Source organism: Saccopteryx leptura, chromosome 4 (assembly GCF_036850995.1).
Source record: "Saccopteryx leptura isolate mSacLep1 chromosome 4, mSacLep1_pri_phased_curated, whole genome shotgun sequence".
Lineage (NCBI taxonomy): Eukaryota > Metazoa > Chordata > Mammalia > Chiroptera > Emballonuridae > Saccopteryx > Saccopteryx leptura.
Genome location: NC_089506.1, coordinates 107,647,015 through 107,673,542, shown reverse-complemented (window position 1 = coordinate 107,673,542; position 26,528 = coordinate 107,647,015). Strand labels below are relative to the sequence as shown.

The 26,528-nt window shown below is 47.7% G+C and overlaps 1 protein-coding gene across 11 annotated transcripts in view; it reads left to right on the top strand.

Annotated features, from left to right (window-relative positions):
- The window catches only part of ATP7B (ATPase copper transporting beta), a 77,094-nt gene that overhangs the window by 16,530 nt on the left and 34,036 nt on the right, over nucleotides 1-26,528 (top strand). For all 11 annotated transcript variants that reach the window (XR_010751053.1, XM_066380946.1, XM_066380945.1 and 8 more), the window contains 2 exons: nucleotides 17,083-18,310; nucleotides 25,394-25,651. Coding sequence is in view for 10 of the 11 variants with exons in the window: in XM_066380946.1 (XP_066237043.1) it covers nucleotides 17,083-18,310; nucleotides 25,394-25,651 (1,486 nt within the window). In the remaining variant the exon portion in view is untranslated. The remainder of the gene's footprint in view (nucleotides 1-17,082; nucleotides 18,311-25,393; nucleotides 25,652-26,528) is intronic.

Below are 26,528 nucleotides of genomic sequence, written 5' to 3'. Positions count from 1 at the left end.
AGGTGAAGGTGTGACCCAGGACATAGCAATGCAGAAAGCTAGGACTGAGACGCCCAGGAGCCCTGAGCAGTCCTTTCTGGCAACTCCTTGTGACTCACAGGTGGCTGTACTGTCTGCCTGCAAGTGGTGGTGCCTCAGGAGGGGCCTGGGGCCAGAGGTCTACCAGACCGATACCTTCCTCCAAGGAAGAATTGTCCCAGAAGTTTGTGAATGGAACACAGAAAATCAGTTCCAGTCAAGTCAGCACAATTGTAGAAGGGCTATAAAAAGCCAAGAGGGGGTTGGGTCTGGTTTGTAGATGGAAGTTTCTTCTATGTCTTACATATGAGGAGGGGGCAGGGGTGCAGGTCTGGGGCAAGAAGTCAGAGTATGAACATAGCACTGAAATCCAGCAGTCAAGGTGACTTCTCCAGAGGTTAAGTCCATGGTGGATAAATCGTGGGTTTCATTGCTTACTTTCAGGGTATTTTGTAAGTCATAGAGCAAAAGTTTTCCAAATTCAAATCAAACAAAAATGTACCTGTGTGGCCAGTATCCACGGCCACCATCACAGCCACCTGGCCCATGCAGGTTCACATTGAATTCAGACAGTCGGTAAAGAAACAGCGGAGCCCAAAACTGGTGGGCCATCATCTTTAATCCTAGCTTGCACCTGGTGGGCAAGTAAAAATACACACTGGGCTCCAAAACCCACTCATTCAGTGCTCACAAAGCTACTGACTTATCCAAGTTTTCCTAGAATCAAAGGTTTCTAGCTCACCAGACTTATTCACCTCTGTTCCCCATCTCCTTCCTTCTCCCTGCACAAACTCTGCACAAACTGGCTTCTCACTCAGCACTCCGCCATCTTGGCTGCTTCTCCTGGCCTCCTCCACATGGCCTTTCTCTGCTCTCCTTTTCTGCTCTCTCTAATGCTAATCTCCAGAGCAGGGGTCCCCAAACTACGGCCCGCAGGCCACATGTGGCCCCCTGAGGCCATTTATCCGGCCCCCGCCGCACTTCCAGAAGGGCACCTCTTTCATTGGTGGTCAGTGAGAGGAGCATAGTTCCCATTGAAATACTGGTCAGTTTGTTTATTTAAATTTACTTGTTCTTTATTTTAAATATTATATTTGTTCCTGTTTTGTTTTTTTACTTTAAAATAAGATATGTACAGTGTGCATAGGGATTTGTTCATAGTTTTTTTTTTATAGTCCGGCTCTCCAATGGTCTGAGGGACAGTGAACTGGCCCTCTGTGTAAAAAGTCTGGGGACCCCTGCTCCAGAGCAAGCTCCTGGTCTGCCCCTCTTAAATGTAATGCAGAAATCAAAACCTTTAATCCAATATACAAAATGGAGAAGTCTCTAATGCAAAGTCACTTATCTGAGGCATGATAGGATTGTACCACCCCACATCAAAAAGAGTGGGAAAGGCTTAGTCCTAAAACCAAGCCCCAAGCTACAAGGATCCTGCCTGCCCACAGCCCACCCCCAACACACATTAATATAATCACACCCATCCCAAGCAATCACCTGGGCACAGGCTTCCATGTGGGCAGTGCCATCTTTAACAAAGTGAGCATAATATATTTTATCTGCCCAACAGTACCTTTCCCCTCTTTTTTTTTTAAATGTGTAAGGCCAGGGCCACCATTGTGGCCATTCACATGCAGGTTCCCGCTGATTTCAGGCAGAAGGTAAAGAAATGGCGGAGTCAGAGGATGGTGGGCCGTTCTGTTTATTGGTGTCTCACCAAGACAGGCAAGCCCCAAGAGAAGCCTGTGGAGAGCAAGGGATCAGGGAGGCCTCTGCAATGGTGATAGCAGGAACTGAACCAAGAGAGTGCAAGTCCCCTGTCTGTCCCCACTTTACAGTGTAGAAATCAAAACCTTTAATCCAGTATACAAACAAGGAAGTCTCTGATACAAAGTCACTCATCCGAGGCATAATGGGATTCCTCACAAGAGTGCACCACCCCCATCATGCAACAGTCAAGGGTGTGGGGAAAAGCTCAGTTGTAAAACTAAGACTTAGGCTATACTGACCCCCCACAGCCTGTCTCCCACACCCAAAGCGAGCAAACATATATATCATATTCAAAAACCCATTCGACCAACATTCCACCCATTTTGCTCACTTTACAGTCTAAACCACAGGTATCTTCCATGATGGTCACTGTGCAAGGAGTGGGATACATTGCATAAACAGAAACAGTACAAACTATAGCAATAGGATTAACAAGTCAAAAGCTATGGATGAAATGAGAGAGCTGTCAGCGGCACCAAGAGAGGCAAATCTTTTCCCTCTGGCAGAACACAGGCCAGTTTTGTCTGCAGACAGCACCGTAGCTGGCACCAGAGGCCGCCCTGAGCAGGCATACCAAACCTTATTGGCCAATACACCAGCATCTGCTGGTTCTATGTGTAGTAAAATAGGAGAACTCATTATTGGTCATAAAGAAATTACAAAGGTGCCCTTCATAATACTGCACTCAAGGGATAATACACTTCTACCTTAGGTGGCCAGGTGCTGGTTGCCTAAGGAGTTAACTAGAGGTCCACCTCTAGCCCCTTTGCCCATGGTGCCAACAAGGCCACCCATCTCGGATGGGGGACGTGTATGGTCCAGGGCCAAGTCCATTGAAGCCGTTGGCCTTTCAGGAGGGCTGTTGGGGCAGGCAAGAGCACGTTGCCCTGCTGTCTAAAACCTGGCTTCAGTAAAATGTCTTTGGTGCGTATCTGCAACTGAATGGGGGCAGCTACTCGATGCAGGAGGGCTTCCACTGGAGCTGAGCTTCCCCATCGAGGTCTTTCATTTAAAATCCGTAGTACTCTCCATAAGTGGCGTGTCCACCCAGTAAGGGAGCCGGTGCCCCCCTCCTGTCGCAGTCCCTGCTTTAAGAGTCCATTATACCGCTCAGTGATACCAGCACCCTGGGGGTGGTAGGGAACATGGTACTTCCAGTCCACCCCCAGCTCTTTTTTTTTTTTTAATGTTTTTCTTTATTTATTTACAGAGACAGAGAGAAAGTCAGAGAGAGGGATAGACAGGGCAGACAGACAGGAACGGAGAGATGAGAAGCATCAATCATTAGTTTTCCGTTGCACATTGCAACACCTAGGTGTTCATTGATTGCTTTCTCATATGTGCCTTGACCGCGGGTCTTCAGCAGACCAAGTAACCCCTTGCTCAAGCCAGCGACCTTGGGTCCAAGCTGGTGAGCTTTGCTCAAACCAGATGAGACCGCGCTCAAGCTGGCGACCTCGGGGTCTCGAACCTGGGTCCTCTGCATCCCAGTCGGACGCTCTATCCACTGCGCCACCGCCTGGTCAGGCCCACCCCCAGCTCTTGAGCCCATTGCCTCACCATTGAACCAGTGAAATGGGTACCATTGTCACTTTCAAGGACACCCGTATGCCGCACTCAGGTGGTCCAGAGCCTGTATGACTGCCCTCTGGTCAGGGTTATGGGCAGGGTAAGCAGCAAGCAGCCTAGTGGCAGTATCTACACAGGTGACTGAATACTGGTACCCGTCTGACTTTGGTAAGGGTCCAATAATGTCTATCTGCCATCGTGTCAGTGGAACATGACTCCTCTGGATCTGTCCAGGTGACACCAGTGGTCTCTGAGGGTGATCCTTGGAACATACTGCACATTGCTCACCAGCTGCAAGTACCTCTGCATAGGACACAGGAAGTTCCTCGCCTTAACTGTAGCCCATATAGTTTTCTGTCCTGCATGGAGCCAGGCGCTGGTGGAGCCACTGCGCCATGTCACCTGCAGGGGCAGTCTCCAACCATTGCACCCTTGCCTACGTATCTGCCTCATCATTCCCAGGATGAGCTAGAGGGGCATGCCCCGTGACATGATATACTGTCACCTGCTTCTGGTATCCTATTTCTCATAAGTCCTGTCACATCGCCTAACCCCATAGTGGACGGTGCATTACCGTCCACTGGTTAATGTGCCAAGTAGCAATCCAAAGGGTCAGTCCAGGATAGACAACCCAGCTGTCAGTACAGATTACCAGACGTGAAGGTTCGTTATGGGCAACTAGCCAAACAGCTCTTAATTCTGCCCATTGGCTGCTCTGGCCTGTACCTGTGTCCATCCAAATAGTCTCAGTGGCCGGATGGAAGGCTATAGCTGTCCATTTGGCAGGTTGGCCCCTGCTAGAACCATCAGTATACCAGGCATCCTTGGGGATGGGCACCCGCCCCTCCTGGTAGGGACTGACCTCAGGTTCTGCCTCCTGATCCCCAGCTGCACCTCACTCTAAGGTCACATAGGTGACTGGACCCAAGACTTCCTGCAGTTCTGCCCTCAATGGGCTGGTGCTAAGAGCACAGCGTTGTTGCAGGTAGGCACCCCACTTGGCCAGGGTGAAGGTTTGGGCCATACCGCTACGTAGTTTGGTCACCCAATCTCTCACCCATCCTGAAATAGGGTATGTTGTCTTGACTGTAACTAATGTTGTGGTTGTAATACTCTCAGTGACCAGGAGGGCAGCATACACAGCTGCCAGCTGCTTCTCCACTAATGAGTAAAGGACTTCAGCACCTTTCCATAATTGGGACCAAAATCCAATAGGTTGCCATAAGCGCTCTGTCCGTTGCCACAAGCCCCATCCAAACCCCTCCGAGGTTACATGAACATCCAGCTCACAGGGCCTGGCAGGATCAAACACATTCAAGGCCTGTGCCATCTTGACAGCTCCCTTAGCAGCTGCAAATGAACCTTGCGCCTGCTCAATCCAATCCCAACGAACCCCCTTTCAAATAAGGTTGTACAAAGGGCGTAGTAACTGAGCCAAATGGGGTATGAATGCCAATACTTCAACAAACCTAAAAATTCCTGTAACTGTTTTACCATAGTGAACACAGGGTATGCTTGGATCTTATTTATAACTGTGTCAGGGATAACTTTTGTCTTACCCGACCAGACAGCTCCTACGAATTTAACAGATAACCCAGGTTCTTGTAATTTGTTCTTGTTAACTGCCCAGCCACATGCTTTCAAATGGAATAGCAGGGTAGGAACTACTTGCTCCAATTCTGGAAGAGAATCACTAGTTAGCATAATATCATCAATATAATGGTACATGTGAACTGCCTCTGGCTGTTTCCATTTAGCCAGGTCAGCAGCCATCAGTTCATGGCACAAGGTGGGGCTATGCAAATAGCCCTGGGGTAATACTGTCAATGTCCATTTTCTCCCTTCCCAACTGAAGGCAAATTGGTCTCGACTCTCTGTAGCTATATCAATAGAGAAAAAAGCACAGGCCAAGTCTGCCACAAGTGGTTTGTCCCCAACTCATGGCTTAGCTGATCCAACATGTTAGATATCAAGGGAACAGCAGCATGCAAAAGGGGAACAACTTTATTAAGTCTCTGTAATCTACTGTCATTCTCCAGGTTCCAACTGGTTTGCGCACAGGCCATACTAGGGAGTTGTAAGGACTGTGTGCTGGCCGGATGATCCCCACCTTTTCTAATTCGAGGATTGTCCCTGTGACTTCTTCATAACCACCTGGCAGGCGGTACTGCTTGGTGTTAGTCACACGCCGAGGGACGGGTAATAGCAAAGGGGAATGTGATGCATGTCCCCGCAATACTGCCTTCACAACCCTGATCCGCAGCCGAAACTCCCCAGCTGTAGTTTCCAACCACAGTCCTTGCAAGACATTTACCCCCAAAATATATTCAGGAGTAGGAGATACATACACCTTATATCATTGGTCCCCAACCTTTTTTGGGCCACGGACCGGTTTAATGTCAGAAAATATTTTCATGGACCGGCCTTTAGGGTGGGACGGATAAATGTATCACATGACCGAGACAAGTGTCAAGAGTGAGTCTTAGACTGATGTAACAGAGAGAATCTGGTCGTTTTTAAAAAATAAAACATCATTCAGATTTAAATATAAATAAAACAGAAATAATGTAAGTTATTTATTCTTTCTCTGCAGACCAGTACCAAATGACCCACAGTCCGGTACCAGTCCGCGGCCCGGGGGTTGGGGACCACTGCCTTATATAGCTTAGGAGGCAGTCTTCCTATCCCCAATGGAATAGTTATTGGCTTCACTTGAACAGTTTGGCCCCATAACCGTCAATGGCCACTGGGGTCCCAGCAAACCGCTCTGGGTTCCCATAGAGGAGGGAACATTCTGCACCTGTATCCACCAAGGCCAACGCCCGTTGTACATTGGAAGGGGACCAGTGGATAGCCAGTTCCACGTGTGGCCTCCGGTCCCTGCCCATCCCTGTTAGACGGGTCCCTCGGCCCTTTTCCTATTCAAACTGGTTCAATGGGTCTTGGGAGTTCTCCTCTCCCTCGGCCATCTCTATCATATAATCTTGTAACCGAGCTGCTCATGCACCAATTGTTTTATTGGTAGCTGCTGGGGCCTTTCATCTCAGTGGCTGGAATTTCTGTTCTGGTTTAAGTTGCCACCAAAGCTCCAAAAGAATTTTATTACACTAGCCATTTAATTTTTCCTTATTTGCTCCAGCTACAATCAAGTCTACCCACATCTGTGTTCGAGTAACCTTTACAGGCCCGTTTCCCTTGTTGGGGGGGCAACATAGGCAGCAGCCCTCACTGCTTTATGATCCTCAGCGGCCTCCAGCTCTCCCAAATCTGCTACCATCTGTGTAACTGCATTGATGGGTTGCCCCACATAGGGGCCCAAGATAGCCACAAGTGACCCAAAAAGGGCTTACAGGGTGCTAGCAAGGATAAAGTCCCTCATTTTTGCCGTAAACACTTCCTCATCTGGCCCACGGGATCCAGGGTTGAAAACTGCATTCTTCATACCTAGTTCCCGAAGGACCTTTACTACCTCACTGTAACCTGCCACCGACTCACTGCCATTGGCAATTGTCCAGCATTCTGCCAGACCATAGGAATGGCAGTCATCACCCATTCTAATAGGGCAGGGGTCGGGAACCTATGGCTCGTGAGCCAGATGTGGCTCTTTTGATGGCTGCATCTGGCTCGCAGACAAATCTTTAATAAAAAAAAAATAACATTGGCCTGACCTGTTGTGGCGCAGTGGATAAAGCGTCGACCTGGAAATGCTGAGGTCGCCGGTTTGAAACCCTGGGCTTGCCTGGTCAAGGCACATATGGGAGTTGATGCTTCCAGCTCCTCCCCCCTTCTCTCTCTCTGTCTCTCCTGTCTCTCTCTCTCTCTCTCTGTCTCTGTCTCTCCCTCTCCTCTCTAAAAAAAAATGAATAAAAAAAATAAATAACATTAAAAATATAAAACATTCTCATGTATTACAATCCATTCATTTTCTACCGCTCCTGTTCATGGTTGTGGGTGGTGGAGCCAATCACAGCTGTCCTCTGGGACAACACCAAATTTTTATTGGCTAATGCTTAACGTACACGGTTCATTGTATGGCTCTCATGGAATTACATTTTAAAATATGTGGCATTCATGACTCTCTCAGCCAAAAAGGTTCCCAAGCCCTGTAAATAGGGTATGGTCTCCTGGGTTGCCATGGCAGTTCTGAAGACGCTGCCTCAAGGAAGAGTGTGTGGTAATGGCGACCAATTTCTCCATCTCTGTTCTGGAGAGCATGATGCCATTCACCCCTATGTCCCATAATCGTAGTAACCAGGCTACCAGGGATTCAGTAGGTTTCTGCCTAAATTGTGCCCCCAACTCCATCAGCTTTTCCTGGGTATAGGGCCGGACCACAGAGTGTTCCATTACCTGGGCAGGAGGCTGTGGCTGCCCCTGAGGGACTCTTCGCTGCTGGGTTTTTACCTTCGTGGTGACCACTGGTCAGGCCCTCAGTGTGCGTATGGCAGCTTCAGCCTGAGCCTTCTCATCCTCAGAAGAGGAGTCGCAAGCGCCTGCTCCCGCTGACTCAAAGCCAATCCACTATCACGGATGCTGCTGCTCCTTTGGCGACTGTTTAGGCTCCTGTGGCTGCTGGCTTTTTGCCAGAAGCTGAGACTCAAGCTCTTGAATCCGCAGTTGTTTCTCCAACAACTGCTGGTGCAAATGTTCAGCTTCCAGGACAAACTGCAACTCGCGAACCCGTAATTCCTTCTCCAGTGCTCGCTCCAATTCCAGCCTTTTCTGCCATTCGATTTGCAATTCATACTGAAGCCTTCGACCTCAGGCAGCTTCTTGCACAGAACTCCTGGTTTCCTCTTGAGTAAAAAACATGCAGCCCAGGGACCCTAAAGGACAGCCATGGGGAGCCAGAGCAGCAACCAGTCCTCTACCCTACCCCTCGAGGGTGGCGGCCCCATACCGATTTCCGAATCCTGCCGACTACACCAGTTGTAAGGCCAGGAGCCGTCATCGTGGCCATTCACATGCGGGTTCCTGTTGGATTCAGGCAGAAGGTAAAGAAACGGCGGAGTCAGAGGATGGTGGGCCATTCTGTTTATTGGTGTCTCACCAAGACAGGCAAGCCCCAAGAAAAGCCTGTGGAGAGCAAGGAATCAGAGAAGCCTCTGCAATGGTGATAGCAGGAACCTGGTCTGTCCCCATTTTACAATGTAGAAATCAAAACCTTTAATCCAATATACAAATAAGGAAGTCTCTGATACAAAGTCTCTCATCCGAGGCATAAGTGGGATTCCTCACAAGAGTGCACCACCCCCCATCATGCAACAGTCAAGGGTGTGGGGAAAAGCTCAGTTTTAAAAGTAAGCCTTAAGCTATAATGACCCCCCACAGCCTGTCTCCCACACCCAAAGCGAGCAAACATATATGTCATATTCAAAAACCTATTCAACCAACAAAATGTGTACCTTATTTTGTTAAATTTCACTTATCTACTCAGTAAACATTTTGAAAATGTTGCTGCAAAATGAAGCAGCTCTTGCCTGGCTGGCGGTGGCGCTGTTATAAAGTATATTACTTTAATCTACGGGTTACATAGAGACACCAAGGCAGAATACAGGAGAAGTTTTAGGAGGAGATTTATTAATAAGCCGGCTACATATGACTTACACAGGGTATATAGCTAACCCAAATCGTGTAGCCTCGAGTATAGCTCTGAGGCTAGTTATATAGACAGGTTGGGGGGAAAAGGAGGGGGAGCATGACACAATAGTCATTTACTGATAAGCTTATAACAGTTATCTATAGGATCTATTAAAAGGAAAAAACAAAGGCCCTGGCCAGTTGGCTCAGTGGTAGAGCGTCGGCCTGGTGTGCAGGAGTCCTGGGTTCGATTCCTGGTCAGGTCAAGACCCCCTACAGACCACCAGTCCCACCTGGAATTCCTACTAAAAGATACTGTTTTTTACAAAATGTTACACCATCTTACTTTTAAATATCACCAGACCTTTGGGCAGGGGTCCCCAAACTATGGCCCGCGGGCCGCATGCGGCCCCCTGAGGCCATTTATCCGGCCCCCGCCGCACACACCCGGAAGGGGCACCTCTTTCATTGGTGGTCAGTGAGAGGAGCATAGTTCCCATTGAAATACTGGTCAGTTTGTTGATTTAAATTTACTTGTTTTCTATTTTAAATATTGTATTCGTTCCCATTTTGGTTTTTTACTTTAAAATAAGATATGTGTAGTGTGCATAGGGATTTGTTCATAGTTTTTTTATAGTCCGGCCCTCCAACGGTCTGAGGGACAGTGAACTGGCCCCCTGTGTAAAAAGTTTGGGGACCCCTGCCTTTGGGTTAACAAAACTTTCATTTGCTTAAGAGCAGCTTCATATTTTTATTTTAAGAGAGAGACAGGGACAGACAGACCGAAGGGTGAGAGATGAGAGGCATTAGCTCTTAGCTGTGGGACTTTAGTTGTCCATTGACTGCTTCTCATTCATGCCTTGATCAGGGGGCTCCAACTGAGCCAGTGACCCCTTGCTCAAGACAGCAACCTTGGGGTCAAGCCAGCGACCATAGGATCATGCTGATGATCCTACGCTCAAGTCAGTGACCTCAGGGTTTGGAACCTAGGACCTCAGCATTCCAGGTCCACGCTCTATCCACTGTGCTGTGATAGGTGGTGAAAGAATTGCAAAAATTAACATTAGTATTTTAAAAGGAAGAGTCAGGGCCCCTTACCCCTCCTTTCTGAAAAGAAAAAAAAAAACACACCCAGAGAAAGAGATTAAAGGGGCAAAAGTTAGTACCTGAAAACTTCCTCTTCCCCTTCAATAAGATCCTTTAGGACAGTGGTCCCCAACCTTTTTTGGGCCACAGTCCAGTTTAATGTCAGAAAATATTTTCACAGACTGGCCTTTCGGGTGGGACGGATAAATGTATCACGTGACCGAGACAGCGTCAAGAGTGAGTCTTAGACGGATGTAACAGAGGGAATCTGGTCATTTTTAAAAAATAAAACATCGTTTAGACTTAAATATAAATAAAACAGAAATAATGTAAGTTATTTATTCTCTGCGGACCTGTACCAAATGGCCCATGGGCCGGTACCAGTCCGCGGCCCGGGGGTTGGGGACCACTGCTCTAGACCAGGGGTAGTCAACCTTTTTATACCTACCGCCCACTTTTGTATCTCTGTTACTAGTAAAATTTTCTAACCGCCCACCAGTTCCACAGTAATGGTGATTTATAAAGTAGGAAAGTAACTTTACGTTATAAAATTTATAAAGCAGTTACAGCTAGTTAAAGCATATAATAATAATTACATACCAAGTACTTTGTGTCAGATTTTCACTAAGTTTGGCAGAATCTTTTTTTTTTAAACCATAGATCAGGGGTCCCCAAACTACGGCCCGCGGACCACATGCAGCCCCCTTAGGCCATTTATCCGGCCCCCGCTGCACTTCTGGAAGGGTACCTCTTTCATTGGTAGTCAGTGAGAGGAGCATAGTTCCCATTGAAATATTGGTCAGTTTGTTGATTTAAATTTACTTGTTCTTTATTTTAAATATTGTATTTGTTCCCTTTTGTTTTTTTACTTTAAAATAAGATATGTGTAGTGTGCATAGGAATTTGTTCATAGTTTTTTTTTTATAGTCCGGCCCTCCAACGGTCTGAGGGACAGTGAACAGGCCCCCTGTGTAAAAAGTTTGGGGACCCCTGCCATAGATCATGTCTTTATTACATTTTCCAGCTGTTTTCTGCACTAGGAACCAGGAGCCTGGGGAATCGCCCAGCATAGCTTTAACCACCTCTTGGGGTCTCTGTTAAAAAGGCCTGCCTCAGCTCGGCCTGGAAGTCCTACTTGTCCATGTCTCTTAGTCTCGTTTTTATGTCCCACCAATGTATGGAATCCTGCAGTTCTTGTTTTTTCTGATTTACTTATTTCACTCCATATAATGTTATCAAGATCCCACCATTTTGTTGTAAGTGATCCGATGTCATCATTTCTTATGGCTGAATAGTATACCATGGTGTATATGTGCCCCATCTTCTTTATCTAGTCTTCTATTTTTTTTTTACAGTGATTAAAGCCTTTAAGCAAACTCTTGGCCAATACAGCAAGAATCTATAAAAGAGTAGTGTCCTTAACATGTTCACCACGTCCAAGTTGGCCCCAACACCATGCCAAACCCCTGAAAAATGCAACCCAACCCCAGTTCAATCTGTTAGGAGCTGTCACAGGAGCAGGAGTCCAGGAAAAGTCCACATCCAGGAAAAGTCCACATGGCACTGGAATTGTTGTCACAATTCTATACTTTGCAGCTCACGTCCAAGTCCCAATGACCGCTGCTTCTAGTTGGTAATGATTCAGGTAGACTGGAAAAGCCATCTGCAGCATGTGTGGAGATGGAGCTTCTGTTCTCCTCTGCCTGGAGAGATGGGACCAGGTTGCTTTTCCCTGGAGCTCTGTGACTGTGGCTTGGTAAAGAGAACCTTGGGATACACTAAGCTGGGTGGCAAAGGTAGATTCATAATAGAAGTTGGCAAAAGGGGGAAAGAGAGCTCTAAATTAGGAGTAGGTCCCAGCCTGAAATATGATGGGGCATTGAGGTAGGAGGAATAAAGGAAACACTATATATTAAACAAAGCAGCAGAAAATAGGACTGTCAACACCCACAACAGAGATCTTCTAGGGAAGAATAAAAAACCTGACTATTCAGGCAAGACATAATTAAGTGGCCCTTGTGCAAATGAGATCAGTCTACCTGCTTCTTGGAAGAAATACCCTAGGCTCGTCCACAGTGTCGTAGATGGGGCTGATGGCCCTGGGCACCTTCAGCCTTCAGTGGCAAACCCCAGCATTCTGGGCAAGGTTAGGTCATAGTTGGCTGGAGCAGGGCTGGAAGAGACTGAACCCTCCCTTAGAGGAGCGAGGGGGAAGTCTACCTTCCAGTGTCCCTGTTTCCTCACAGCAGAGGCATGTAAGCCTGGCAGGCTTTAGCTCAATGACCTTCCTTTCCACTATTGAAGCAGGACCCAGATGGCATCCTATGAGACCCCTTTGGGGCGTTGGAGCCTATAAGGGCGTATCCTAAAAGCTGGTAGTTCCTCTGATCTCTATTGGGCTTTTTCTGCCTCTTGGTATCTTAAAAGCCATGCTCAGAAGATCTCGCTGAGGGGTTTGAGGATCCCCATCCGCCTATATAAATCTTTTCCATGTATCTGGAGCTATTTGGAAAAAGACAAAGTAGTGTTATTAGCTGGATCAAATAAAGAAGGTAGTAGTTTGCAGGCAAAAAAGATTTGGCGTCTCCTGTTCATCAGCATTCAAAAGAAATTTAAATTCTTTTTTTTTAAGTAAAAAGTATGATATGGTAGACCAGTAGGAGTTCCAGGATATGACTATCCCCTTTAAAAATTTTTTTTAATTGACCTTAAAATATTTGCTGGGTACACTTTAATAATACCTTAACTTTAAAGATTGTAAGAATGACAAAATACAGTAAATGCTTTTGCTCCATATGCAGGAGCATTTTCAGTTTAACCAGTTTAGGAAATCCAATAATAGAACAGTACATACAGACAATGTGGTAGAGCATCGGCCTGGTGTGCAGGATTCCCGGGTTCGATTCCCGGCCAGGGCACACAGGAGAAGCGCCCATCTGCCTCTCCACCCCTCCCCCTCTCCTTCCTCTCTGTCTCTCTCTTCCCCTCCCACAGCCAAGGCTCCACCGGAGCAAAGCCTCCCCAGGCGCTAAGGATGGCCCCGTGGCCTCTGCCTCAGGCGCTAGAATGGCTCTGGTTGCAACAGAGCAACACCTCAGATGGGCAGAGCATTCCCCCCTGGTAGGCGTTGCCGGGTGGATCCCGGTTGGGTGCTTGCGGGAGTCTGTCTGACTGCCTCCCCATTTCCAACTTCAGAAAAATACAAAAAAAGAAAAAAAGAAAAAAAGGGCATTCCCTTGTGCTAGAGCTCCAGGGAGCATGGAGTGAGCTTGAGTATGTCCTATGAAACATGGAGCTCTATGTTGACATACAAGTCTTTGAAGAAGGAGGAACTGCTGAAATAGTTCATCAGCATTTGTCCCTAAGACAGCAGTCTTTATAGTGGAAACACCATAAGTAAATATTTGCTGTCTGTATATAGATTAAAGGGGGAATATGACAAATGCTGAAAAGCCATGATAATGGCATATAATTCTAGACTTTGAGCTGATTTTAAGTTGATAGTTTCAGTATAAAATTGTCCATTGATTTGCAAGAGCGATTTGCCATTTAATGCAAGTTTCCCAGAGCCATTGTTGTTGATCCTTTGAAAAAAGGAACAATAATTTTGAGGCTCAAAACCTATGAGCTGTAAGAGTCGCCTATGCCCCTTGATAATCCAGGAGGCAACAAATAAAAATATGGAAGTGTATTCCATGGGCTATTAGATGGTTCTATGTGCCCAAGCTGTAGCTGCTCTTGTACCAATTGAGCAGCTGCCCTAAGTTTCTCCTGAGAAAGGGGCCATTGGTCTACCCATACAGGATTATCTGATTTCCAAGTAATTGGGTCTGTACAATGCATTATTGAGGTAGCAGGAGCTACCAAGGCCCCTATGCTAAATTTTGATATCCTAATCCACACCTTCTATGGGGGTGAGAATTCCTCACTGTTCTTTCCCTAGACCCTTGGTGGGCAAAAATCCCCGATCAGGCATCTGAGTACTGACTAAACCATTAGGACTGACAAGCAACACTCCCATATTTTTCAAAACATCTCTACCTCACAAATTAATTGGCCATCCAGGGAGCACATAAGGCTTAAAGAATCCAGAATGACCTTCTTAATCTTCCCAATGTAGAAAACTAGAACTTTGTTGAGGGGATTTACTCTGCCTTATACCTTGTAATTCTGTGGCTGCTGCATGAGTGGGCCAAGAAGGAGGCCAATGTAGCTTAGCAATAACAGATACATCAGCTCCAGTATCTAAAAGTCCTTTAAATTTATGCTCATGTATTGTTAGTTCCATTTCAGGGCGTTCTTGACCTATTTTTTTTTTAATCCAATTGGCAAAATCAGAGGAGCCAAATCACCAATTTTCTTGTGGCCCCTTTTACAGGATGTGGCTTGAGAAGCAGAATTAGCATCCTTATACTATTCTTCTAACTGCCTGAATTAGCCGTGAGACACGTTCTTTTGAACTTGTAATGTTAGTAGGTATTGCCAAGCTGCATTTCAGAGAAGTGACACTGCCACTAGCTCTGAGGAGTGTGTCATGGGTGCCAATGTGAACGGTGGAAACTGTGCCACAGGGAGGTCGGAATGTTACATTTCTCCTCTCAAGTTCTCTATTTATTAGAAATTTATTTGCATTTCCTTTTTGATGAGCTGCCTTCTTTTTTTCTATTGGATTGTTGGCCTTTTTCTTCCTTGAAGGAGCTCTTTCTATATTAAAGAAATTAGTTCATCGTTTGCTTAATGTGAAGCAAAGCTTTTTTTCTGTTTTTCATTTATCATTTTCTGCCTTTGTTTGAACGGTTTTTCTCTTATTATAGTTAGATTGATCGTGTTTTCTTTCCTAGCGCCTGGACTTTCTTGTTCGTTGTTGTTGTTGTTGTTGTCATGCTCGGGCTTCCCTAACTCTTGATGATAATGGGTACTCCCCTATATTTTCTTCTAGTATTTTATTATTTGCTTTTTATATCTTCTTTTTTAATCTACCTGAAATACGTTTTGACAGAGGTTCCAAATTTATATTTTCCACTTAGTTTTCTTTTTTTTTTTTTCATTTTTCTGAAGCTGGAAACAGGGAGAGACAGTCAGACAGACTCCCGCATGCGCCCAACCGGGATCCACCCGGCACGCCCACCATGGGGCGATGCTCTGCCCACCAGGGGGCGATGCTCTGCCCATCCTGGGCGTCGCCATATTGCGACCAGAGCCACTCTAGCGCCTGAGGCAGAGGCCACAGAGCCATCCCCAGCGCCCGGGCCATCTTTGCTCCAATGGAGCCTTGGCTGCGGGAGGGGAAGAGAGAGACAGAGAGGAAAGCACGGTGGAGGGGTGGAGAAGCAAATGGGCGCTTCTCCTATGTGCCCTGGCCGGGAATCGAACCCGGGTCCTCCGCATGCTAGGCCGACGCTCCACTTAGTTTTCTGAGGTGGTTATCCGGTTGTCAATACTGTATGGCATGTCACCCTTATGTACTGCGTTTTCATACGCCAGGTGTACTTGCAGTTTATTTATTGAATCTCTTTTGAGTTGCTGTCCCTTACATTACTTAATTATTCTCCTTTTTTCTATATTATTTTAGGAAATGCTATAGTGAATATTTTTAAAAACAATTCTTTATCATTATCAATCTCAAACTAGCTTACGATGTCCTCTGAATATTCAATTGAAAACGTAGTCCATTTTAAAAGTTATTTAAACTTTCATCTTGTTAAGCTGCTCAAAAGCTGAAGTTGGAAAAATCAGGCGTTTTCTGCATGCGGATGTGGAGATCCATCCATGTAATTGAGATTCATTTGAAGATAAGTAGGATTATGAAGTAGAAGTGACATGCCTTTTTTATTTTAATCATGTACTGTATATAAAAGCCTGTTACCAAATTTCTAAAATATGTAATAGAACTGGTATAAAAATATATCTAATAAGAGAGTGCTGAGGCAGGATCCCTGTGAAAGAAAATTATGTCAGGTTAATAGAATGGCCGAGGGCACGTTTTTATAAGAAACTGAGAAATTACACCTGACTATGTATGACACATTAAGAAAATGGGTCCATTTAATTTGGCGACACACTTGTAATTTTATTATCGCTGTCCTGAATGCCCCGGAGGGCAGTGACACTAGGGGAAGGCAGAGCTGAGAAGTTCTGTTAAACTCAACTTCCTGTTTCTCCAGGTTTCCCTTGCTGCCCCAGTTGGCCAATCTCAGGTGCCCTGACCCAGGGCTCATACTTCCAGACCTTTTTTCACTGGCATGTGGTCTGACCAGGTGGGGCCTGGAAGGTCTGCATATGGGACGTGTGCGTGGTGGTTGTTAAGGATAGTTAAGTCCTGGTAAGAGATTGAGAAGACACTTCTAGAAGAAGATGCCGAATTAAGGTGTTACCAAAGTTTTGTGTTTGCATTGCAGCAGGACCCCTAAACTTTGAGTTGAAAAGACCGAGTTCTTTGTGGGGAGAGGGGGCCCAGGTATCAGCCAGTGCTGGGGGATGCTCTTTGGGGACAACTGTGGGCTGCTGTGCTTGCTGCCTCTGCCACAGGCTTGCATGCTTGTTCTGTTCTTGTATACTGCACCACGCTCCCCTCTTTCCTGCACGTCATCTAGGTAAGGAAAACATCTCACTAAGGTGGGCAAGTGGACTTCTAGGTTCAGATCACAGAAGGTCAGAGCTGAAAGGAACCCATCTGTGAACCTTTCATTTGATAAAAGCTGTTGACCCTGGAACAACACGGATAAGTGAACCTGTGCAGTTCAAACCTGTGTTGTTCAAGGGTCAGCGTTTTAGATCTGGAGTTGGGAACCCGAGGGTGTAGAGCACCAGGTGTTCCGTTATTGCGAAGTCAAAGTCATATGCAGATTTGGACTGTGCAGGAGTTGGCGCCCCTCACCCTGCGTTGCACAAGGTCACCTGTAGTGTCTAGAGCTTTCTTTCCCTGTATTTTATGTGCTTGCACTCTTGGGATGTTTTGACACCAGTGGCATTATTTTCCATTTTCTCAGTGTCAGATAAGCTGGGATATTTCAGAAAAAATTTCATTTTAAGGATAAAAAATGTTATTTCTTTCTCTTTTAGATTCTGTCTAAGCTTTCTTTGCCTGCTCGTGGCCGGGAAGCAGCAATGAAGCAGAGCTTCGCTTTTGACAATGTTGGCTATGAGGGTAGTCTGGATGGTGAGTGCCCTTCGCAGACAACCACCAGCACCCTCAGCATCCGGGGCATGACGTGCCAGTCGTGTGTCAAGTCTATTGAGGACAGGATCTCCACTTTGAAAGGCATCATGAGCATCAGGGTTTCCCTGGAGCATGGCAGCGCAGCTGTGAAGTACGTGCCGGCAGCTGTGAGCCTGCCACAGGTGTGCTGGCACATTGAGGACATGGGCTTTGAGGCCAGTGTCGCAGAAGGAAAGGCTGGCTCCTGGCCCTCATGGTCCTCGCCACAGCTGGAGGCCGTGGTCAGGCTTCGGGTGGAGGGCATGACCTGCCAGTCCTGTGTCAGCTCCATAGAATGCAAGATTGGGAAGCTGCAGGGAGTGGTGAGAGTCAGGGTCTCACTCAACAACCAAGAAGCGGTCATCACATATCAGCCTTCCCTCATTCAACCCCAGGATCTCAGGGACCATGTAAACAACATGGGGTTCGAAGCTGTCATCAAGAACAAAGTGGCTCCCGTAAGCCTGGGCCGCATTGATATTGGGCGGTTACAGAGCACCAGCTCAAAGACACCTTCAGCACCTAACCAGAATGTCTGTAACGCTCAGACCTCGGGGCACCGAGGGAGCCAGGTGGTCACCCTGCAACTGAGAGTAGATGGAATGCGCTGTCAGTCTTGTGTTCAGAATATTGAAGGAAATATAAGCCAGCTCCCAGGGGTTCAAAATATCCAAGTGTCCTTGGAGAACAGAACTGCCAGAGTACAGTACCGCCCTTCTTGTGTCTCCCTGGGAGCCCTGCAGAGGGCCATCGAGGCTCTGCCACCGGGGAACTTCAAAGTTTCTCTTCCTGATGGAGCAGAAGGAAGTGCGACAGATGACGGGTCTTCCGCACATCACTCCCCAGCTCCTGCCCAGAGAACCCAGGGGCAGGGCACGGGCAACACCGTGGTGCTTGCTATTGCTGGCATGACCTGTGCGTCCTGCGTCCAGTCCATCGAGGGCGTGATCTCCCAGAGGGAAGGGGTGCAGCAAGTGTCCGTCTCTCTGGCTGAAGGCACTGGAACGATTCTCTGTGACCCCGCTGTTGTTAACCCAGAAGAACTCCGAGCTGCTGTAGAGGACGTGGGATTTGAGGCTGTGGTCATCTCTGGTACGTAGTCCGTACGGTTGATGTGCACCCGGGATTGTCTCCTTTCTCTTTTTGCCGTCTGGCATCCTACCTGCCTGGCTGGACAGGTGAGCCACACTCATGCCTCACCTGAGCACTGTGCAACTCTCCCCTATGTGTTAAGTTTCTCAGGTAGAGGAAACAGTTTCCAAGTGTTCAGATTTGCCTCTCATGTAGCTGGGACTAAGATGCTGAGGTCCTTGGATTCTGGGCTTCTTTTCTGAGCAGAACTCTGATTCTGTGTTTTTAAGAAGATGGATGTGAGGGTGATCTGGCTGTGACACCTGTCACCCCATTGATCGCCGGGGTTGATTCGGCCGATCTGGCTGGCTAGGCGGGTGTCCCCTTCCTCCCTCACCGCTCCATGGGCGTCCCTCCCGAAGCTGCGAGCTCGGTCAAAGAGGACGACCTTCCCCGACAGAGGAGAGGACCGTTCTCGGTCAAGGGTATACGAGCAGCTGCGCTCCCCTGCTAGAACCTCCAAACAAGTCTCAAGAAGAGTCCAGTAGGAACTTCAGGCCCTTTTCTGACCAAAGGGATCAGCCTTACTTCTTCTGAAGATTTCTCTGCCAAACAAAATAAAATCATAAAAATAATGTAACATTAGTCTCACCACCCAGAGCCTGTTCTCTTGTAAGTGGGAATTAAGGGAAAGATTTAATGGTGTATTCCTTTGCCCCCCATGATGGCTGTGAGAAGATGGGTGTGGTGACAGTCTCCACAAAGCAAGGTGTCCACATACCTTGTTGCCACCTCACTAGACAGAGTCTCCAGGGTAGTGGCCATCCCTGCTCCCCCCTCCGCTTACTGACTGTTCACTTGCCAATTTCCTCACTTTCTGTGCACGGGAGCCCAGTAAACACAGCCTCCTTTCTGCCACACGGCAGGCCTGTGTGAGCCGTGGGCTCCTGAGTGATTGCCGCCCTGTTCCCCCTGGCAGCGTCCGTGTCGTGAGGGGCTCTGAGAGGTGGAGACCCCTGAGGGTAGCAGGACCCGTCCTGCGCATCCTGGGCGAGGGCACCTGAGCCAGGCTTCTCTGAGGGTGAGTGGGCATGAGCCAGTGAGGGGCTGGGGGCCGGGTGCGGCCGGCTGTGCTGGTGATGGGAACAGAGCAGCCTGGGCAGTGACCTGGAGGCCCGAGCTGCAGCGCGGTGCGCTAGGGAAGCTGGAGGCCCGAGCTGCAGTGCAGTGTGCTGGGGAAGCTGGAGGCCCGAGCTGCAGCGCAGTGTGCTAGGGAAGCTGGAGGCCGGAGCTGCAGCGCGGTGTGCTGGGGAAGCTGGAGGCCGGAGCTGCAGTGCAGTGTGCTGGGGAAGCTGGAGGCCCGAGCTGCAGTGCAGTGTGCTGGGGAAGCTGGAGGCCCGAGCTGCAGCGCAGTGTGCTAGGGAAGCTGGAGGCCGGAGCTGCAGCGCGGTGTGCTGGGGAAGCTGGAGGCCCGAGCTGGAGGCCCGAGCTGCAGCGCAGTGTGCTAGGGAAGCTGGAGGCCCGAGCTGCAGTGCAGTGTGCTGGGGAAGCTGGAGGCCCGAGCTGCAGCGCAGTGTGCTGGGGAAGCTGGAGGCCCGAGCTGCAGCGCAGTGTGCTAGGGAAGCTCCAGAGCAGAGGACGGTGCCCTGCGTGTGAGGACCGGGAGGTAGACCGTGGTTGGGCACCTCAGCTGGGGCCCTGGAAATAAAAAAGGAGGGTCCAGAGAGGCTAAGGCTTAACTTGGAGGAGGCCATCGGCAGCAGTCGCTCACTGCCTGCATGCTGGTGAGGAGGGGCAGACCTCGGTGGCTCAGACCTGGCCGGGACGGAGGTGGGTAGAAGATAGGGATGGTGGTCGAGAGAGAGGCTGAGGGAAGGAAGAAGTGTGGGACATTTAGTGAGGGACAGCTGTGTGGGCAGTAATGCTGTTACTGTTTAGATCCCAAGATAAAGGGCCCTGGGTGTCATTGCAAATAAAGGCTGGACTAGGACGTAGGCAGTTTCTTCGGTCTCTGGCTGGGGCTTCATCAGGGACAGGAGAGGCTGGCTCGTCACCAGAAAGAGCTTGTGGGCAAAGCGCATTGGCCGCACTCAGGGCCACGGGACCTGAGCCTTCTGCTTCCATTTTCCAGCTGCCATGATGTAAAGTGTTTCTCCTTGGGAAGCTTTCTCTGTCGTGATCCTTGACTGCTCACACACACCCTTAAAGGGAGCGGATAAGTCAGGCAGAGTGACTTGGCCCCATCTGTACTTCATCTTTGTACCAAGTTTCAGGAAGTAAGTAGGGTTTATTTTATTTGTGTGTGTGTTTTAAAATAAAAATCAATAAGGAAAACCAATAGAACAGTAAATCCTGTACTCAGAAATTGAGAAATGTAGTGTGGAGTCCTCATTTGCTATGTGTGTGAGGTTTAAAGTCGTTCAGCAGTGGAATCAGGTTGCTGGCAGTCAGAGGAAATTTGCATTGAACTACATAATCCAGAATAATTGGATCTGATTAAACCTAAAAGAAAAAAAAAGAACAGCGATTTGTCTTGGCCCGAGTTTGTGAGAGTTATTTTTATACCAAGAGGTGTTTAAGGTATCGGATTTACCAAGTAAAAATATAGGATACCTAGTTAAATTTGAATTTTGGATAAATAACAATAATTTTTTAGTATAAGTATATCCCAAATACTGTGTGGGACATACTTATACTAGAACATTATTCATTGTTTATCTGAAATTCAAATTTAGCTGGGCATTCTGTATTTTATCTGTCAATCTTAGTTTAGGTTAATCTCTAAGTGTGCTGGTGACAACGTAGCCACTTATGCTAAAAGGGCATCATTTGTATTTGATTATTCGTTCTGGGTTGAATAGGAACTCCTTGAGGACCATCTTCACTCATGTGATTTGTTTCTTTGACTCAGTAGCACCCAGCACAGTAGGTATTTGTGAAGGAAATCAAAGCGAGGAAAGAATGGGCCACGCGCAGTAGGGTCACAAGGTAGCTCAGTGGAGGGCTTTAATCCAGGAACTGTTTATGGGGGTTTTAGGGAGCTGAATGGGAAGGAAACCCAAGCACCCTCAGGCAGTGGGTCTGAGGGAAGAGGGTGTTACAAAAGCCCGGGCCAAAGTCACCTGGTGGCAACTTGTGCCTCTGGAACTATGACAGGAAAGGCGGTGGCTGTGAGCTGGGGTCACAGGAGGCAGATGGGAGACACTTTCATTCTTCCCCTTTGTGTACTCTCGTTTCCCACTTTTTATCTCCTGTGTGCCACACTTAATCAGAAACCGGTGGACAAGGGAGCCTGAGGAAAGTGGTTTTGCAGGAGTCAGACCCCTTGGTAATGAAGCAGAGGAAGGGAAGGGAAGCTTCTGGGAGCACGCAGGAGGTGACAGGCTTTGAGTTTCACTCTTATTTTGCTACTGGACTGATGCCTGCACACATCAAAGGCCAGCAAGATGTACCCAGGAGTTTGCAGCCCAGAAGTAAGGATTTATTAAGGATTTATTAACTCGTTGGGTAGTACGAATGTTCGTGTACATCCTCACTCAGAGGGTTAACAAAAACTCACTACTCAGAGGGTTAAGGATGTGGTACCATGCCCGGAGTCACAGGTAGCACATGCTCAGAGACCTGGCTCCCGTGGCTGCCAGGGGATGGATATATAGGGGAAATCAGTAACCATGGTGACTGAGGGAGTCAGGGACATGGTCTCTATCGTTGGTTGGTGCTAGGGTAGGGGATGATTGGTCATTGCATCTGATTATGATGTCAGCCCTGGAGTTGCTCCATCCAATTTTGCAAGGATTGGTTCTGTGGGATTGTTCCACCTTCTTACGTCAAGAGCTAACACACAACTGAGGCCAAGCTATCTGTAGTTGGACTGAAAACTGTCGCTATCGTCAGTAGACCCAGGACCTTGTTCCTAAGACTACTGGTTGCTGACCAGAACCACTTTGGCCTGAGGGCTTAATGAATAAGTGAGGAAGAGGAGAGCTAGTGATTCAGGGCACTGGGTGAGGCCAGTTTGGGTCAAAGGAAAAAGAAATAAAAATAAATGTCCAGACTGGCCCTGGCTGGTTGGCTCAGCGGTAGAGCATCGGCCTGGCGTGCGGGGGACCTGGGTTCGATTCCCGGCCAGGGCACATAGGAGAAGCGCCCATTTGCTTCTCTACCCCCACCCCCTCCTTCCTCACTGTCTCTCTCTTCCCCTCCCGCAGCCAAGGCTCCATTGGAGCAAAGATGGCCCGGGCGCTGGGGATGGCTCCTTGGCCTCTGCCCCAGGCGCTAGAGTGGCTCTGGTCGCAGCAGAGCGACGCCCTGGAGGGGCAGAGCATCGCCCCCTGGTGGGCAGAGCGTCGCCCCTGGTGGGCATGCTGGGTAGATCCCGGTCGGGCGCATGCAGGAGTCTGTCTGACTGTCTCTCCCCGTTTCCAGCTTCAGAAAAATACGAAAAAAAATAAAAATAAAATAAATGTCCAGACTAAAGAAAATATGGTCTCTATGCAATTACAATTTGACAGCTCAAAGTACCTGTCCTGGTTTTTATCTAGAAGGCAGCCCAGCATCTGTTCACTGATTTGCATGGTGACTGTTTTTTAATGAATTAATTAATGGGTGGACAGGTGGATGAAGAGTCATCTGTTATGTATAATGTGTTCCTCTCACTGCTGTAAATGGGTAATGCCACTTTAAGGGCACAGCTGTCTCATACCACATGTGTTGAGGCTCTTCTGAGTCCAGGTACTGTGCTGGCTGCCCTGAAGTGCTCAGAGGCAGTCTAGCACCTACCTGCCTGTGCATGGTTCATACAGGGTCACAGATCACAGACACCCATCATCTGAGGCCACGTGAGAATAATTGCAACAAGTAAGGTATAGGTGAAGTCTCTTGGGTTTAAAATATAAGGAGAAATGCCAGTATTTGGTTGTGGGGCTCCCAAAGTCTTGATGGAAGAGGTAATGTTGGAACAGGGCTTGGATAGGATTTCATCAAGCACCGTGGGCGGAGGAGACACGAGCACAGGCTTGCAGGCAGGAGGCCTCCAGTTATATCTTGAGAGCAGTCTGGCTTGATGGGGCATGGGTATAGGTGATGAGAGATAAGGTTGGACAGGTCAGCACACTGGTCATCTGTCTCCTGGACCCTGGAAGAGGCTCAGAACTGGTGCCTCTGCTTCCTGGCTCTCAACCTTGCAGCGTGTTCCCTGCCCGGCATCACAGAGAGTCTGTTACTTTGCCAGTGCTCCAAAGCCCTCCTGTCTCATGTTAGAGGAAGGATCCTTATGGTGGCCTGACAGCCCCCTCCTTTATCACTGCCTTTCTCACCCCTTGTATTCCTCATATCAGACTCGTTCTCACTTCAGTCAGTGTCTTGTGCTTGCTTGTCCTCTTTGTCTGGAATTCCCTTCCCTCACAGTCCACAGTCTGTGGTCTTGTAGACTTTTCCCAAAGCACGTATAATTTATACTTAGAAATATGTAGGTTTGTATTATACATAGTTTTGTAATCATTTCCCCCCCTGCAGTTTATCGTAGTCATTCTTACAAGTTCTAGCACATGTCTGCAACACCACACGTTCATTGGTTGCATAGCTTTCCCTCATATGGATACACTGTAACTTAGTCAATCAGTTTTCTCCTAGACTGTTCTGATCTATTGTCTTTGTAGGTGATTACAAATAATTCTGACGGACATCTTTGAGGCTAAATCTTTGTATACATACTTAGTTTTAAATATCTGAAAGTGTAAATGCTGGGTCACAGATATAAACATTATTTAATTTCATCACAAATATTTATTTTGCCTCTACTAAGTACAAAGCAGTTAGAGGTACTGTTTTTTTCTTTTTTTTAGTGAGAGAGACAGAGACGGATAGAGAAACAGAGATAGGGATAGACAGACCGGAAGGGAGAGAGATGAGAAGTATCAATTCTTCCTTGTGGAACCTTAGTTGTTCATTGATTGCTTTTTCCTATGTGCCTTGACCTGGGGGCTATAGCAGAGTGAGTGACCCCTTGCTCAAGCCAGTGACCTTGGGCTCAAGCCAGTGACTTTTGGGCTCAAGTCAGCGACCATGGAATCATGTCTATGATCCCATGCTCAAGCCAGTGAGCCCGCGCTTAAGCAGACAACCCCAGAGTTTCAAACCTGGGTCCTCTGCCTCCCAGGCAGACGCTCTATCCACTGTGCCACTGCCTGGTCAGGCTAGAGGTACTGTTTTTAATAATGCATATCGCCATGTAGACTTCCAGAAAGCCTTATCAATTTATATGTACACTTGTAGTATTAGCATAGATGAATAAAAGTCCCAGTAGCATTAGCTTGTTTGAGTTTTTGTAAATTTATTTTAACTTTCTTTAGCAATCTCCAGAAATCCAGAATTTAGTTGAATCACACCTCAGTGTTAAAGAATAGCAATGTGTAAATTGCAGGTTGCTCAGGGTATGAAATTCTCTGTAATAGCACAAATATTATTGAAATCACTGACCACAATGTTTGGATAGAAAGGCAGGTGAATCTAGGAAACAGGTGATGGAGTGGGAAATGAGGAGGGTTGATGAGTACATAAGGCAAAGTGTTAAGAGGTGGCCGTAGAATAGACTTTGTGAGCTTGAGATTCCAGAGATGGAGTCATTCTGCACAGTGATGAAGTCCAGGATGTAAACCAGTGCTGCTGGGTAAAGTGATAGTCTGTGTGTTAGCACAGTGGGGATCCCAGAAGGCCGGTGTGGGAGGGGACGGAGGGGCCGACCATGTAGATCAACTGTACTCAAAAGAGTCTTGGTAGCGTTTCCACATAGCTATTTTAAGGTTAGAGGAGGTCGCGCATGTGCTCAGCAGAGTGCCTGAAGAATTCTTATTTGTTGTTATCCTCATCTAATTAGAGCATTCATCTAGCCAGACGTTCCATTTCGAAGTACTGGCATATTTTCATGTGTCCACAACTGTGTGACTCGTTTGCTGATTCTGGGGAGAGACAGGCAGTGATGGAAACACCAACCCTTGTGACCTTTCCAGACTTTCCTCTGAATGTTGTCAGGCTTACACACCCCTGCGGGGAAGAAAACCTCAGCAATTTCTTGTAATTTGAAAGGTTTCTGACATTTTATTCCAGCAAACTGTTCTGGCAACCACGTTGGAGAGCACAGCGTGGCGAATTTCACAACGCAAACCACAGCTGGCACGCCTGGGTCTGCAGAGGAAGTGGCTCTCCACACCGAGTGCCCCCCTAAAATCCACAGCCCTGGCTGCTCAGCGAAGTCCCCACAAGCTTCCACAACTGTAGCACCACAGAAGTGCTTTGTTCAGATCGCAGGCATGACCTGTGCATCCTGCGTGTCTAACATAGAGAGAACTCTGCAGAAAGAAGCTGGTAAGAGACCTGCCCCTGTGTGACACTGGGAGGGCCGCTTCCGGACTGTCCAGCATGGCTGTCAGCCGACGGGGGCACCGTGCTCTCCCCTCACAGCCCCCACGCACTGCATTGACCAGGAGCCCCGTTGTCTGGTCGCAAGTCACTATGTGATAGTACAGGTGTTTGCCGACTGCTTGTGGGCAGTTGGCATCTCTTCTTCAAGAAGAATTTAGTGTGAGATAAAATGTGTCTCTGAGTAAGGTAGCCATGGGAAAGCCAGTTTACAGGTCATGGCACATTCCGTAGGCAGCCAGCCTTCTCAGTCAACTTGTCCCAGTCGGACCTTTATCCTTCTCAGATTCCATCAACCTCTCACTACCAAGTGAACAAATAGCCTGCATCTTGTGAAGTTCCAATTTCAATATTTCGTCCTGTTGTCCTTGTAGGGTGCCAAAGTCTTGTCCTCTAAACTACATTTTCAGTATTCTTTTAAATCGGAAAGTGCAACAGAAATCCTGTTCTGATTTTTTGTTAGGAAAGTGGTTTAACCATGACCTTCCCTTGCCATGAGGGTTAGAAACCTTTTCTCTGTTCTCCAGTGGCTTCATACGTCTTTCTAATCTGTCTCCCTGTCCCATAGAGTCAACCCTAAATTAGGGTGATACTTTTCCTAACCTCTTTTTAGCTTCTGGGAGCTTAGAATGGCCATCCTTAAATTGAGGTGTCGCAGGACTTCCTTTGTCACCCGTGGACAGGCTGCCCGTACAGTTAACTGTGTCTCACAGCGCCTGTGTTCTTGCTCCTGACTGCAGTCTCTTGTTTTTATCCCTGATGGCATTTTTTTATAAAGTGCATCATTGCTTTCATCTGTTTGAATGAACTTTTTTCACCCTTA